Genomic DNA, 14,210 nt, shown 5'->3' on the forward strand with positions numbered 1-14,210 from the left:
GGGTGGGGGGGGGGGGGGGGGGGGGGGGGTGAAGAATACGCTAGCCAATGTCTTCTGCGGAAAAAATAACTAGCCTATTTTTTTCCTTTGGGAAAGAATCGGCTAGTTATTTTTTTCCCAGAGAAAAACTTTCAGATGGGGAAATAAATGAATTCTACACCAGTAGCGGTAGACCTAAATAAATCATATCAGGTAAAACTATGTTGTGAAAAAGATGGCCGAACATCTCGTGCTAAGATTCTGTAACATCCCAACCTCGGCTTACGCCTCAATTGGGATTTTCTTACAGAATCTTAACCCTCGACGGAGACACTCTAACTGAAACATGTTTAGGTCTATGATACTCACACTAAAACACGTTTAAGATCTACGACGGTCTAACTGTAACACATTTCAGTCTATGAAAGTTTAAATGAAACATTTTTATGTCTGGTAATAGGATATACAAAGGCTTTCTCTTTGTATAGATCTATTGGCTTTTGAGAAATATCAGGCATGAACAATATCCTATGTGCAGAGGTTGTTTAACAGGAATTTAGCATGAAAGTGGTGTCATCGAAAACAAGATAGAATTTGATAAAGAATCAAACTCCGTGAATTGAAGAGTATGTTCTTAAATTTTGAACCAACGTGAGCCATGTTCAGTACTGAACTGTGTTGTGCTTATAATTTCTCTTAACTCATTCACCCCTGAAATTTTATGATGGACTATTCCAACCTTTGAATTGGAAGAGTTCAAATGTGTCTTCAAGGGTGAATGAGTTAAAGTGACACATTCCACACCTGACTGAAGTCTCTATGGTAGCTATAGAGATCTGAACATTGGATTTTCTTTCAAATTCTGTGCTGGTAGTTTTGGAGAAGGTAATTTATGCATTATCAAAATAAAAATGATTTTCAGTAGCAAGTTGTGCAGTTATGTGGTTGTAGTCTTATTGCTTAAGAAAATGAAGTAAATGGTTAGGTACACCAACAATATCTAAAAGTTACCATGACACACAGTTATATAACTTGAAATTTCAAGGCAGCTGTCGAGATCCATTTACATCATGTAAACAGGGAAACAACTAATGAATGTTTGATATGAATAATGGTACTATACATTTTCATTTCCCTGAAAATTCTATCTCTGCTGTCAGATGTGTATGATACCATTTTTTGGCAAACAAGTGAATTGGAAATTGATAATTTGATCTACAGAGTCGGTCAACCTTCATAGGAGAGAATCACATATGAAGTGCATCTAGACAGAATATGAAACATTACTTCAACAATGCCGAGCTTGCAAGAAATACAAATTCCAGAAATAGTCAAGTGATGTCACAGCCTTGTAACTAACTATGGTATAAAATGGACATCTCTATGAGAAAGGCTTTCAAACAATGCATCAGTTCTATAATATGTTACAGAACTTGAATGTAAGCAATCTTCAATTAGCGTCCAGAAAATTTCAAATAAATTGTACCATGTACTGTCAATAATGAGTAGTGTATGTTTGTATATACGTTATCACTGAACTGTGAAAAGCACCCAATGCAAGTACCCAGGAGGGGAGTGTTGATCTAGATACGATCGTTTATCAATAATGAAATAATGTGTATAATGGTTGATCAATACGATACTATAATCAATGCGATTGATTATTGATGATGATAATGAAATTTGGATCCACTTCCAGAACCGAATACAGGATAATGGTGATACGATACTATGCTACGGTTTAAGTATCGGACAGGGTACTCCGATAGTAACAATATGACATAAACACAATAACTTCATGGGCATGTGTAAAGTATATATTCAATATGGTTTTATATCAAGTTTCAGTACAGCTAGCATATTTTATTTTTATTGATTCCCCTTTGTGATTCACATGTATCTGTAACAGTGATAAAGCTTCATTTCTGAAAACTTCAGTACATATTGGAAGCTATAAATTTCAGTACATATTGGAAGCTATAGGGGTGTCACAATATGGCAAATGATAAATTGTAATGTGGCGCTGGTATACCATGCATCACATTTATAGTACTCCTTAGTCACTTAATATTTTCCGAAATAAAAGGTAAATATTGAAATACTGGGTAAATATATTAACTTTTTCCTCCTTTGTATATCAAAATAGCAACTTCTACTCAAGGAGCTAAAGATATCAAATGATAGGCTTTATTGTGAAATCTAAAAAAAAAAATGAAAAAAAAATGAAAAAATATGGCTTTATATTGTATCTGTTACAAAATTGTAAAGGTTCAAAAACCTGTATGTGGGTTACATTCATCTTTCTCTATAACATCAATATATCATATCATATCATACAGTTCCTTCAATGAAATTCTAAAATAAGAGATAGACAGTGATACTGAACTGATACATAGTCTTTAATAATGCCTTAACTGCAGTATTATGGTATTTAGCGTCCAATACTCTACGATTACTACCCTATAGCTATCAATGGCTAGGTTCACATTATCAGGATCATATTTCAAGGAATTTTGGCAGATTTTCAAATCACTCTATGTATTTACCTTGCCTAAACCAGCAAATTATCAACGTGTTTTAAAAACAATTTAATTGATAAAGATCATCACCATTTTTTACACAAAGAAAAATATGCAAATTGAAACGAAATTAGTTATTTTGGAAATGAGCAACAAATTTGGTTGTGTCAATATACTATACCGATATATAATGATTTTCCATACATATCTTACTCTCCTTAACGTACAAATTTATAATATAATATCAATAATTTAATCAAAGTTTCATTGCGTTTAACATCCAACTGAGCTGATACTGATAGAACAGCGAATTAACCGTGACATAAAGAACTATTGGTAAACCAGAAACTTCAGTATGTTGAAAGTCTTTCCTCAATTCAAAAGACCTCTTAATGAGGCCGAAATTATACAATAGCTTTAGGTCATTAACTCATTCACCCCTGAAATTTCATAATGAACTATTCCAACCTTTGAATTAGAAGAGCTTAAATGTTCTTACGGGGTGAATGAGTTAAAAGGAATTATTCCTTTTAACTCATTATAGGTCATGGTGGCCATATTGAATTTTCGATAAATTTGCATGATAACAGTGAATTCATACTTAATTCATATTCCGTATAAATTCACTGTTATCATGCAAATTTATCGAAAATTCAATATGGCCACCATGACCTATAAAGTGACAAATGGAGGTGACCTGGGCCCATTTGTATAAAACATCTCAAAGTTAAGGAAAATCTCAAGCAATGTATTGTCTATGGAAAATCTTAGACTTGAGGAAATCTCAAGAGTTGAGATGATTTATACAAGTGGGCCCAGGTACCCGGAGAAAGCCAGTATGGTAAGACAGGTGACCCATATCTTTTCCTGAACTGGTATGTTCAAGGCATCAAACTCAAACCCTTGCAATCCTGGTAAAAACCCTTCCACCCATTTGTAGGTTTGGGTTTGGTTTAGTATTGTTTAATGTCCTATCACCAGTTATGAACATTTAAGGACGGCCTCCCCTGTGTGCAAGATGCATGCAAGTAGTGTACGTGTGTGTGTTTTGGGAGGCTGCGATATGTTCGTGTTTGTCTCCTTGTGATAGCGCAGAACTGATGCCGACTTTATAGTGCTTAACTCACCATTTACTACTCACTGGCCACCCGTCCACCCATTTGTATTTCTAGTGATTCACCAGAGTGTTTGTCCTACTTTCTTTTAGTCAATCAAATTATCTAACAATACTCTTAGGAGATACTATATATACATGTATAAAGGGAACACTTGTCCTTCTAGGCATAACATCTACTGGATGGCCATGAGGCCATATCATAGAAAACATGGAACCTCATAATGGCAAGTTTCAGTGAAATCAGCCAATTCAAAATTGACTGAAGTTTTGAAATAGTTTTCTAAAATGATTGTGATGACAGCCCTATTAGATTTCTGATTATAACAAAAAAAGAGGATTATAGAAGCTACATGCCCATAAAGTATCGCTAAAATCTCTTCAGAAGTTAGGACACTGTTCTTCATATTCTGTTGGAAATGTAAAATGTTTATGCACCACAGATGAGGAATGGCGACAGATTGCAATAGGTGACCAGCTAATGATAATGACAGATATTAAACGACATTGTGTATGTAACTAAGTGACAACCTGATACAAGTTTACCTACAAAATGTTGTCATAACAAGTGTAAAGTTTGTCTCAGAAAGCATTGGTCACATACAATAAATTATACCTCTAAAAAGGCCAAAGGAGACCTTCTACAATGTAGTAAAAAAAAATGGGGGAACAAGAGGGGCATATATCACCTAATGTGGACCCGAAGTTCTTTTTTAACAAGTTTCTAAATTCCATATTCACCTTGTCCTATCACTTTACCAGGTACATGTACATTTCCCACAAAGCATTTTTAACAGGGTTGTTTTGATGGTAAACTGTCTTGTCAAACTGTTTGTTTATTTAGGGTTTTTTTCATTTCGCTTCCAATTTAAAAATGTTGATTCACCACTGAATCGCATTTCAATCATTTCACTGTTAAAAAAACCCTGTACCACTGCCCAAAAATGGTCACTACGAAATGGAAACTTTTTACCCCCATGACAATAGCCTTAATATTAAGCCATCTCTGAAAAGAAATTCTTGCAAAACTTTAACCAAAAATAAAGAAAAGAAAATTGAAATAAAAAAAAACAATTAATTAACTTCATACACAGTGTTCTGAGCGTAAAATTGCAACAGGCCAGAATGAGATTAGGATTCAAACCTTAGACCACTAAACCACAATATGGATGCTCACAAAACTGAGCTACCTGGGGTCTGTTTGTTTATGGGGAACACCCAGTTTGTTTGTTTTTAAATGTTAATGTTACATTTTTGGGTATAAATCCTGGCAGACCTGCAAATGTTTATGCAGGCCTTGCAAGGCTTTGTCAAGGGTTGCCTGAGAGCAGCATCAGATTACTAGCTCCAACCTCATTTCATAAAAGAACAATTCTGTTCCAACTGTTCAACAGTTTGGATCGCAATAAACGAAAGCGGCCCAAATCACTGGTAGTTCACCCACACAGTCCAATTACAATATCTTCAAAAACAAAATTAAGGGGGATTTTACTGCATATAAGACAAGAAACTATAAATGAATTCCCCCTGTGTGCAATTAACAGTGGAAAACTCTGCTGCGCATCCTCTGCTGACTCCTCCCCCACCCCCCAAAAAATGGATTCCAATTTGACAGAAAGATATGGTTATAATCTTAACAAAAGTTGTTTACAATAAATTTTGGCCAACCAATGCATTGAATAATAATTTCTGAACAGAGGTTGTGTCAAAACATCTTGTTCACGGCTGTATACCACTATTCGTGCACGAATGCTAGTCGTTTCGGTAACAAGTGGTTTCGGGAGTCCCGAAGTCGTTTCGGGACAAAATTAAGTCGTTTCGGGACATAAAAAAAAGTATAATCAAAATATAAATGAATGTTACAAGTTACATTTCTCTTTCCTGTTTCGTAAAAATCTGTGTAAACACAGCTTTCGTCGTAGCCTTTCAGCAATGACGTCATGATTTATGTGAACACAAGAGTACGCATATGGCGGCTTCAACCTACCCGTGCTTGGAAAATAGTTTTGCAAATTAGCGCCACGCTTATTTAATTAGATTGCTTTAGGGGTTACCTGCCAACATTAACCTGATTGACAACATGTTGTTAATTTGATTTAACTAATCCCATTATTAAATAGAGGGGAACGAACACCAAGTACCGAACCGAACGCGCGGTCAATATCAATCAATCAATCAATTATTTTTAAATAATTTCATTCGGTATTTAAGGTCCCTTTTTTGAAATTGTGATAACATGTTTTCATTTTATTCTTTTCCCTATTAATGTGGCCAACTTGATCAAGTTTCCCTTTTTACAGAAGTACTCATTTGACAGTAAATTCTGCATATAAAAAGTATCAAATTTTACAATGACTATGTAGACTAGTAGGGTGTGTTTTTGTAACCCTCATTGTTGAAAGTATGAAAACAGTGATCTCCTAACTGAGGTACTCGGAGCATCTCCAAACGTTTTTTGTTTTTTTTTGTAAACCTAAGTTAAAATTATGAAATCAAAGAGCTCCTTACTGTTTGTTTTGCTGAAATTTTGAAAACTACTCAATTAAAAAGTAAACAAAACAAACATAAACACGTGTGCTAAACAAATAGTAGAAAATAATCGAGATGTCCCGAAACGACTTTTGACACTCCCGAAACGACCCGGAAAAAGGTCCCGAAACGACTTCCGTCTTGTTACCGAAACAACCTGACACCTCGGGCACTAACGTCACGCTACCACAATTGGTACAATTTTGACAGTTTTTTAGTGATCTTTAAAAATTCAGATCTTGTATCTGGAATGTTTCTTGATTCTTGACAAAGACTACCTATGGTGGTTCATTTTCAGGAAAAGATTTATATCTAAGTAATTTATTTTTGAAAATAGAACGCTAAACTCAGAGTGAGATTTCGTCCGTTTTTCGGCCATAAATAGTACCCAAATTGGTACACCATATCACAGGCTATGGAAATTGTTTTTATTTCTACAAGTTGATGTGCCGATTACAACAAAATATGTTGCTTTTATAGATACCATACTGAACTATAATTGTATATATTCACTTTTATAATATCCGAATATAAGGACCAGAAATCAACATTTAAACGTGCTTATATTTAACCCCTTGAAAATCCTCCAAAATTTCATCGACGTACGTCGTTTTTACTGGTTTTCTGATAGGTTTACTTTGAAGTCATCGTGTACTTTTTAAATGTTCCTGAAAACAAAACTATTCGGCAGAAATGCTGATAAATATCTATTTTGATATACTGTCAAAGGAAAATGCCCAAATTTAATTTTAAAGTACTATTTGAACAATTTTCTGACCGTGTACCAATTTGGGTAGTGTACCAATTGTGGTAGCGTGACGTTAGTCTAAATATCTTCAAACTATAGTCCAGATCTGAAAATATACTGGAGAGAGAAATACATCAAATGCATTACTATTACATTCTATTGTATTCTTCAAAATAGATCTATGAAGTTTTTAAGAAGTTCTGCAGAATTTATAAACGTGTGTAATCAGACACATAACAGACGCCGGTGGATCAGATTACGTGCTCAATTTGACCTCAGGAATGTTTACATTTCGCTAACTTCATGAAAAAGTTTTATGCAAAATTGCAGATTTACCCATAACGCTAATTTCTCAGCTAGACGATCTCTCTCGCTGACGTTGGGTAACCTGGAACGGTCCCTCACAGGAGGGGAGTTCATCCTGATGTTAGCCGGGTACATAATGCATTCTCGTATATTCTTCAAGTTTACAGTTACACGTAAACTGAAACAGGAAATGCTAACTTTGTCCTACTTTCCTATTTCCGGTTTATAATGCTAGTTCCGCAGCAACGGTGTAGTATTTCCGTTGCCACAGTTACCGCGTCTCACTGAAATGCTGTGCTATCGGAAAGCACTTGTGCATGTCTCGTGAACGTGTTTACTGTGCGTGTGCATACATTCCTAAGGCACGTGTGTTGTTACATTGATACAATGTTTATAAAACAATATATCGATTAAAGACCAACAATGTCACAAATTGTGAAAAACATTGTTCTACATTTAAATTAGTCGGGGTCCACCCGGCGTATCCATGTGTCTATCTGGTCTGACCGGGGTAAAATATGAAGTGTTAAAAACCGGAATTGATCTGCATATGAATGGCGACAATAGAACGAAAGACTGACAGTGCGTCAGCATGCGTGTGACTCGGTATGGTAAATGTAGTAGGACAAATCACAAATATAAACAAATAAAAATAGCCACCTGTATCACTCGTTCCAAGCGATGATCACGATCCTCAAGTGACATTTGTCCTGCTTGAAGCACCTCAAAGCTAGCAATCGAGGGTCCCCCACATATGCGTTAAAGTGTCACAGAAATCCCCAGAGCAGATGTTGGGTATGCCCCACCTTCCTACGTAAGACAGGAAGACCCGTCAATATCCCGAGTTATCTCCTATCGATGTACGGTGAATACGATATCCCAGGTGGCGTAGATGGCACATGGGTATAATTTTACCGATCTGCAGGTCTACACATGCCGACACAGCCAGCGGGACAAATGTATATATTTACCTACTTGGACCTTTAACGAGAGCCAATACACAACCACTAATTAAATACACAGCTTTCACTTAGTCAATCGCTGTACCATTATTATTTTCCAATTACAAGCCAATCCATATTTGGTGTGTGTGTATTATGTACCCAATCACTGAAGTCTAGTAAGGTGAGTATGAGAATGGAAAGCAGCCAAACGGATTACTCATAAAGGAGTTCAAACAAATTTGAAAATTGCATTTTCTGATTTCAAAAAACGGGGTATTATGAATTGTTTTATTGAAATTGAAAACAACGCGTCTATTGACCTTTGTTTTTTCAACACACGCGTTTTTGTTATGAGGCACTGGTGCACGCACCATGCATGTCTGTTATCGAACATAAAACTCGCCACTTAAGGTTTTTATCGATCTTGTATGTAGGTAAAACTCATTTATATCGCGGCAACTTTTATACCTACACACACAGCCCGCTACACGATCGTGACGTTCATTAACTGATAAGGATTTATCCCGATAATCAATTCAAAATAAAATAAGCAAAACTTGCTGGCGATCCCGGCAAACTAAACTCGCGAAGACATTTAACGTCCCAAATAACTGTGTAAAAGGGAAAGAAAAAACAAATAGCATTGTTGTGTCAGCAACAGAATGGCGGTCGCCGGACGGCCGGTTCGTCGAAGCCTTTATTTTAATCACAATACTTTCTCACGAAAAATACAAGATTGTCGGTCATTTGTTATTTCTTTCCAACTAAATACATGTATTCGCCTCCGACATGTATTGGGAATAATACTCTGTAATCCTAAAATCTCTTATTGAGATTAATCTTTCCTATTAATAATCGCTATGAACTTATTAAGGAGAGCCTAAGAATTCATTTAGTTTAAACTTCATTTTATTGATGTTAAATTACAATGGTCCATGGTTATAAATACAGAAAAGGATCCAGAAACAAGTACATAGTACTTATGTAAATCCGTCTCCATATAGACATAACAGCAGCTATGGATCAGTACTGACAATATTATAATTCATATAAATAAATATATATATATATAAAGTATAACATGTGCAGGGAAAAGAAAGAGAAAGGGTGCAAGGATTTATAGTGGGATGGGGATGATGTTTGATGGGAAAGCGATGGGCATCAAAACTGCATTGAAAGAATTAATTTGGGCTTGACCAGCAGAACAAAATGGTGCTGGTTTTTCTTTAATGTAATTTACTATTTAAAATACTAGATAGGGCGTTCTCATTAGCGGTAACATTACGTGACGTTAAAAGAAAATTTTGAGACGTAAATTTTATATCTTTTATGAAGAGGAAGTGTATTTATGTTTCCCAAATCGCTTTTCAATGCCACAGAATGAGACTATAAGTTATGATAAATAAATCACTGATATATTATACTGAATGTGTTGATTCATCAAGAAAGATTTGCAATTGAGCGAAGTTCTTTTTTTTTACTCTAAACCATGAAAATGCAGACTAAATTATTTTTATATTGGCTGTACCTCATCAAACATGGGCGAAGAGAGAAATGAAATTCTAACAAAAAAAGTTCTAATGAATAATCATTTATCTACATATATTCAGATAGCCCGTCATCAGTGCAGTTTATGGCACAAAAACACAACCTTTCGCATTAGATATGCCGAGTCTCTATAGTATAGAATGCTGTCAATGTGTTTAATATATTGATTACATGGCCAGGCTTCTTGGAATTACGTCTTTTATTCCGGGACATATGTTAATTGTTAGGTAATAAAAAGACATCCGTGTAAAATCGTATTATCGCTGCACTATTCAGTGCCGTCACGATCTACCGGCCCTGGGTCGATCAAAGTTATTATTACCGATTTAATAATTAATCACATTTTGCGCAACAAATCTCGTTATGGAATAAATGTGTGGAATCTTTTGTCCAGTAATGATATCTCCATGGAGTTTTATACCCAATTCACAATGTAACCTGCGATGAACGATTGCTGATGAGAAAATACCGAAGTGTGCTAGAGTTACTTCCCTTGGTTAAAAAAAATGACTAGAAAATGGCATGGAAAATGGCGTCCCTTTGATCTTCAAGCTTTTCAAAACTGCATTATTTAAACTGGCTCATGAATGTAAAACAAAATGAAAATTTTAATACTGTTTAAGGACAGATTTTAATATGTTTATTTCAATAAATTTGAACTTAATTTAACTAGAAACAATTGCATTTTATAGGCAAAACGTTAACATCGCTGCCATCCACGAAAAGCCCTCGATGAAAAGCCGGTTATCATTAACAGCAATTAAAACCCGCTTACAAACTACCATTAGACCCGTGTGTATTGTACAGAAGTTAACGTTATAGTAAGCTTCCTTCTGCTTACCTTCCCGTTCGTTTCTCTTCTATCAAAAATTATAATATATTTATGATATGAGAAAAGAACCTTAGAACGCTGCATTTGCAGGTGACAAAATATGCCTGATCCAGATGTACTCTGCGCGAATCACTTCTATCTTAGTAGGTACTAGTGTCCCTGTGTGGTTCAGTTAGACAGATGTGATTCGTCCTATTCCCGGCTAACTTATTCCGTCTTTGTGTATTGCAGAGTTATCTTCTCTTGAGAGCAGGTATTGATTGTTACGTCATTGGTTCGTGTGAGAAAATGACGTCGTTTTCTCAAAAATTGATGACGTTACTCTCAGAATAACAATTGCAATACACAAAGACGGAATAACTTCTGTTCGGTTTCCCATCCAAACTATAAGTAACTATTACGTTGTGTGCTCTCTAACGGGTTGTTTTCTAGCCAATAGATCACTCATCGCCTGCTTTGGGAGACATTGTTTTCCAGATAACACATTTTCCCCCTCTATCTGTATTTTATTTCAACCGCACATGCCTACCGTAATTCAATCTTAAAAGAGCGTGATAGTTGTGACTACAGATGGAGATATTATTCAAATTATTTTGAAATAACACACTGGTTTTACTCAGACAATATACATACATTATGTTAAACCGGGTATACCGTTCGTATTACACTGAGTTCTAAAGATTTGATAATTTTTAGTTACTTCATACCAAATACGGCGATGAAACATAACAAAATATAAGTACAATTTCATATCGAATAGGCAAGATTGGCGAATGGAAACAATAATTCATTAACTTAACAACAATTTTCGCTTATGGGATGCATGCACGAGCTATTTGTCATGAGGGTAGCAAGCGCGTAAGTACATAGATTTCTGTATAAATTAATCTGTAAACTGAGCTTCTACGATAAAATACTTTTTTGTTTAAATATACTTTTAAACTGCCGGTCATACACAGAAAGTGCAATCATGATTTCTCCTCAATATCATGATCATTACAAAAGGTGTTTGGTTTCTCTATTAAAGACAGTACACCTTTCCATTTCAATAGAACGTTATGAGATTGTATAGATCACATAAAACTGTCGGATACCCTAGCGGTATAGTTGAAAGGAAACTACGGATGTGTTGTATACCGTTTTTGTTATGGATTACTTGTATAAAAAAATGTCACTAAATGTCGCCTGATCAATAACATGTTTACATGACTTAACCAAGAGAACACCATCCTCGACACTCCACGGGTTATACGCTCACTTACGCTCTCTGCACCCCTGGAACATGTCATTGCAAAATTGAAGGCTAGTGTACACTAGTTTGATCCTTTGATGTACTTCAAAAGAATCTCGCGGTCGCGTAACGGTAAAACTTATTGGCTTTGAAGTCAGGCGTCGCTCTTCTGTAATCTTCAAAGCCTAGTAATTGGTCAGGTTTTTTCACCTGACACCAATCAAATAGCTAGCCGCGTGCGTTCAGTTTTGCTATGACATATTCAGGGGTGCAGAGAGCGAAAATGAGCGTAACCCCTGGATATCGAGGATGCCTTGGACCTTAATTAAGTTATCTTTCCAACTCATCTTTACGAAAACTTAGCTGTAGGAAGCGTAACTCATTGTCCAACGGATATATATTTTGGACAGTAATAGGGTCATTGGCCTGTAAATGTTCTAAACTATAAATCGAAAGGACAATTAGTTATGCTTCCGGCAGCTAAGGAAGTTAAAGTTGCCAAACTTCTTCATAAGTTACATAGCCTTAAAATGTAGTGGCTTGTTTCAATAATGAAACCAATATTTGACCATAAATTTTTTCCCCCCAAGTAGTGTAAATGCTACTCACAGAACGTCTACAAACAATAGAACTGCTGATTTGCAGATCCAGTCGTACTTGGCACGTTTCCCTACATCTCTACAATGGCTTGCGAATCTATTCAACCGAAGCTTTGTGACTGAGCCAGCTAAAACAAAGCGCTGGCCAGAATTCGTAACAACGGCGGGATAGGTTTTAGTGTGGGGACACAATCGGAGTCGAACTAGCTGAAAAACACGGGTCACAGATAATGACGACAGAGATGAGTTATTAATCTGTGGACTAAGTTCCTGCTAACATTGACGATACTATTAACAGTGTCTTACATCACATTTCTGGAAAAAAATAGTAAATGGTGGATAATGTTTTATCCGGGGACCAATGTATTGAATCTTGTGTATACCAGTGTCGTGGGAATATCGTATGCATAGCCATTCAAGACAATATTAGCAACTGGTGCCGTATTAACAGTTTATTAATACGATAATAGAAGAATGCTTTTCACATAAAACTTGTATTTTATTAATTAATAGAAAAACTCAAGAAAGTTCTGTGTTTCAAACTATTACAAATAAAAATACACATAGCCTTTTCAATATCAAGTCTCTGGCGAGTTATTCATGTCGAACGGCTCGCCAATAAATCATGTAATCTTGCAGGGTAGGTATAGTAGCTGACAAGACTAATGCGCTGGCTAAAGCAAGACACTGTATTGCATTCACAAACCCGTGCGGCGGTCAAAGGTCTCTACTTCGAGAAAAATCTACCAAACACAGACATTTAAAAGCATGGATTTATTGGGATTTAAATTTGACAATTTAGATTAAATAGTGATAAATCCTCCTGTTAAATATCCAGACAATATCGGAACATTAACACTTGGGTAAGAAACGGTGAACTCGCGATAAAAAAAATCGCAGTCACTTTTGGTAGTGGAAATATTCTTGCAAACAACGTCAATCCTCGTACGACTCGTATGAAACGCATTGTTAATATATTCTTATTTGTGTATTTATTTATTTGACTATTTTACATTACTACGTACAGCATAATACGACTTGATTCTGTACAAACTGTAATAAAAACTGATGTAACAAGCTGATGTCATGTTAGTGAGCCGCACACAAATTACAGCGTCGATGTATAAGGCTGGGTAACAGTTAATTCCCTATCTTCGGAGAAGGTTATTATGACCGTATTGAAACTTACTCGTTATTCTGAAATACCAGCATGCGCGATTAGCTAGACCACTTTAAATCCGGATTAGGTAGTCAACATGGTTTCATGAGGATGGTAGAATCCCAATATACATTTAAATCGTCTGACAATTTCGCTGTTCGCATAACACCATGGATTATGAGGATCATATGAATGGGCTATATGAGCACTGCATTTGACTTAAAACATGTCTTTTGTGTGAACTAAGCTATCTAAATTAACGTCTGCCAAACAACTTTGCGTTATTCACAGAACAAAGCGCGAAATAAGTGTTCATATATATAGGTTTAGGGTCAGAAACATGCACTAATTAATTAAAATATTACAACAACTGCACATGTTTCTGTAAAAAGGGGGGACTTGTTAAAGTAATATTTGATAAGGTTGGTAAGTCGAACCACCTTTGCAACATAAGCTAAAATTCTACAGTAGCCCAAATACAGTAGGTCTAGTAGGACTACAAATAATCTGCCCGATATTTGTCTTATAGTGCTATTGTCTGATAAACTCAAAAGATCAGTCGGAATAGCAATACACAAAACAAATATAAGGCTATTGAAATTTGGCAAATGCCAATTTACTCGATCAATAGACCTCGATCGATTGTAAAGGACCTGGCCGTGCGAATGATAAACCTGACCAGGTTTGTCCTATCGTCAAATA

General features: G+C 35.8%; 1 protein-coding gene across 6 annotated transcripts in view; it reads right to left on the reverse strand.

The window, feature by feature from the left end:
- Positions 1-14,210, reverse strand: part of LOC110455279 (rootletin-like) — a 128,856-nt gene that overhangs the window by 83,012 nt on the left and 31,634 nt on the right. Inside the window, exon 1 of one of the 6 annotated variants that reach the window (XM_021505307.1) lies at positions 7,856-8,112. The exons of 4 other annotated variants lie outside the window; for them this stretch is intronic. In XM_021505307.1, coding sequence (XP_021360982.1) covers positions 7,856-7,900 — 45 coding nt within the window. In that variant the 5' untranslated portion in view covers positions 7,901-8,112. Of the gene's footprint in view, positions 1-7,225; positions 7,366-7,855; positions 8,113-14,210 lie in introns of those variants that run through there. One more of the 6 variants, XM_021505306.1, reaches the window with a different exon arrangement.

This window comes from Mizuhopecten yessoensis, unplaced genomic scaffold (genome assembly GCF_002113885.1).
Source record: "Mizuhopecten yessoensis strain PY_sf001 unplaced genomic scaffold, ASM211388v2 scaffold8195, whole genome shotgun sequence".
Lineage (NCBI taxonomy): Eukaryota > Metazoa > Mollusca > Bivalvia > Pectinida > Pectinidae > Mizuhopecten > Mizuhopecten yessoensis.